Consider the following 3,412-nt stretch of genomic DNA (forward strand, 5'->3'; position numbering starts at 1 on the left):
AGTGGCATGATATATTCAATGTACTGAATGGAAAAATCTGCAGCCAAGATTATTCTATCAGGCAAGGCTATGAGTCAGAGTCAAAGGAGAAATAAAGGGATTCCAAGACAAAAACTAAAGGAGTTTGTGACCACTAAGCCAACCCTACAAGAATTGCAAAATTTTAAAATAAAATACTCACAAATTGAATCCAACAATACATTAAAAAATCATTCACCACAATTCAGTGGGATTTATTCCTAAATTACAAGGGGGATTGAATATTTGTAAATCGATCAACATGATATCCCACATTAATAAAAGGAAGGAGAAGAACAGTATGATCATTTCAATTGATGCAGAAAAAAACATTATCCATTCACGGTAAAATCCCTCAACAAAACAGGATTGCAGGCAACATAGCTCAAAAGAATAAAGACCATACATAAAAACCCGCAGCTAATAAGGGGAAAAACTCAGAGCTTTTCCTCTACAGTCAGGAACACAAAGGGATGCCCACACTCATCACTGTTATTCAACACTGTACCGGAAGTCCTAGCCACAGCAATAAGAGAGCAAAATATTGCTGTGTTGTGTACCTGAAATTAATGTACCATTGTGTGTCACCTACACTCAAAAATTTTTTTAAACAATTTAATTAAAATAAAGCAAATTAAATTACATAATTTAATACATATATAATTTTCTAGCACATATATTTTGGCGTGCTTCCATGAATTCCTAGACACAATTCCAGATACAGGGTAAGCACAAGTCCATACATGTAGTAAGAAAAAAAAATAACTTTAGAGGACATATGAATAAAGCAAAGAATGAATTATTGGTTCATGAATGTGCATATGTATATGATCAAAAGAAAATCAGAGAATGTCATCAGTTTATGCTTTTCAAACTTGTTCCCACAAAGGTTTATATCACCAATAGAAAAAATATTGAGTGATCATGAAGCAATTATCTAAGAGAAAGATTAGTGAGAAAGGGGCATGAAGGCGGAACGCTATCAAGTAGGAGAGATTAGTAGCCCTGCAGTCTGCAGATTGTTTTTAAATACTTGAAGAACAATCTGAAAGCAAAATTTTCCAGCTAAACAACATAACTATGCCCTCCAAATCATAAAGAAAAAGTTGAGAGATTATAATAGAACTGAAAAACCTGGATTAGGTATGTACATTTTCCAACTGACAAGATAAGCAAAAGAGCCATTATTGGTAATAGTGGAGACTATCAATCACCAGTGAATAATTAGCATCTTGGTTACCTCAAGAGGTAGATCATAATAAAATATATGGATAAATTGAAAAACAGATGATAAACTGAAAACGTGACTTTTAAAGTATTAGCAAATATACTTAAATTTCTTAAGTATTTAAATAGTGAAGCCAAGAAAAGATTTCAAGTAGCATAAACATGTGCAACTCCATGTGAATCAACTTGTTTTGAATTAAGGTTTATCTCTCTAGGTCTTCATTATCTAAGGGAAGAAGAGCATTTATAAGAGTGTGCTAACATTAAAATCAATTGCAGAACCACTAAAGAAACCAATTCTACAATTTCAGATACCAGCTACACAATGATCAGGATAAAAATCTTACAACATTTTTTATGAAATCTTCCTAAAAATCATTAATGGTCTGAAAGTTCTCTTCACTGCTGCCTTCATCTCTTTATTCCTGAGCGTGTAGATGACTGGATTCAGAAAAGGAGTGATAACTGCATCAGACAGGGCAAGAAATTTGTCCATTTGGGAATTGGGATGTGGCCATGTATAGACAAACATGGTTGGACCAAAAAACAAAAGGACCACAGTGATGTGAGCTGACAGGGTGGAAACGGCCTTGGATGAGCCACCGGAGGAATGTTTCCAAACAGAAAAAAGGATGAAGACGTAGGAGATGAGGAGTATGAAGAAGGAACCCACACAGATAAACCCACTGTTAACAGTGACCATGAACTGCAATCTGTAGGTATCTGTACAGGCCAGTCTGAGGAGCCGAGGAAGGTCACAGTAAAAGCTGTCCAATACATTAGGACCACAGAAGGGTAAATTAACAATGAATGCTAGTTGGAACAGTGAGTGACTGACACCAAGGGCCCAGGCAGCAGCCAGAAACAAAATGCACATTCGTGGGCTCATGATGGTCAAGTAGTGGAGAGGCTTGCAGATGGCAACATATCTGTCAAAGGCCATGGCGATGAGCAGCACCATCTCCACACCACCAATGACGTGGATGAAGAAGATCTGGGCGATGCAGCCTCCAAAAGAGATGACTTTGTGCTTTCTGAAAAGGTCATAAATCATCTTGGGTGAGGTGGCAGAGCAGGCTCCCAAGTCAATGAAAGAGAGATTGGCCAATAGGAAGTACATGGGGGAATGCAAGTGAGGATCAACGGTCACAGAGAACACAATGAGGATGTTCCCGGTCATGCTTGCCACATAGAGCACAGAGGAGAACACCAGGAGGAGAAGCTGGATCTCCCATGAATGAGTGAGTCCCAGAAACACAAACTCAGACACAACCGAGTGATTCCCTCCATCGAATGATCCAGCCAACTGGGCTGCCATTGAAATGATGAGAACTATGAATGTGACAAAGAAATTGTGATGATCAGGAATGATACTGGTATTAACAATTTACGTTGCATTACAAAAGAGAACTACCTGGTAATCCAATGCTTCACTATTCATAAGTAATGATGATAATGATGATGACATAAGCACAACTCAGGAGATTATAAGTGGAACTATCAGAAAAATCTCTCAGAGCCTAAAATTAATAGGAGAAGTAGGCAAGAAGAAAAGCTTCACAGGGGCCTGCAGCAAGAAACAGAATATACAATCAAGACAGTATATTTACTTACAAAAAAAAAAAGAGGCAGTAGGTAGAAATAAATTTATTTAATTATGCACAAAGGGAAATTCAACAATGATACAAATTATATCTGACCTTACTTTCCCATGTCAACACACTTAATCTCCCTTTTATGATCATTTTCAATTACACTCAGAGAGTAGGGTTGTGGGGAAACTGATTAATCAACGGATCGGCACCTAGGAGTGAAAGTCTTCTGAAACATGAGATGGGAATGAATTAAGGAGAAATGCACGGTAGACAAGGATGTAGATGCAGATTAGGGACAATGAAACGGGGGAAGAAGAAAGCACCAAAACCAGGCAAGAGCAGTAAAACAGGGAGAAATGGACCTTAACAAAGACAGAATTTCATTCTTTGTCACTATGTCAGATCAGGTTCACTGCTTTTCTGAATATTCCTTTTTTTTTTTTTATTGTGGTAAAAACCATGTAACATTAAAATGTACCTTAGAAACCCTGTGTAAGTGTATAGTTCAGTATTATTCAATATATTCATGTTATGAAAAAGATCCCCAGAACTTTTTCATCTTGCAAATGTGA

General features: G+C 37.1%; 1 protein-coding gene across 1 annotated transcript; it reads right to left on the reverse strand.

Moving 5' to 3' along the window:
* Nucleotides 1-1,600: 1,600 nt before the first annotated feature.
* Nucleotides 1,601-2,563, reverse strand: LOC112855634 (olfactory receptor 4F3/4F16/4F29-like). Its single transcript, XM_025919255.2, has one exon. It carries the CDS (start codon nt 2,561-2,563, stop codon nt 1,601-1,603), a length of 963 nt encoding a protein of 320 aa, XP_025775040.2.
* Between the last annotated feature and the right edge of the window lie 849 nt (nt 2,564-3,412).

The sequence above is a fragment of the Puma concolor genome, chromosome B3 (assembly GCF_028749965.1).
Source record: "Puma concolor isolate L17-30 chromosome B3, mPumCon1.1.hap2, whole genome shotgun sequence".
Lineage (NCBI taxonomy): Eukaryota > Metazoa > Chordata > Mammalia > Carnivora > Felidae > Puma > Puma concolor.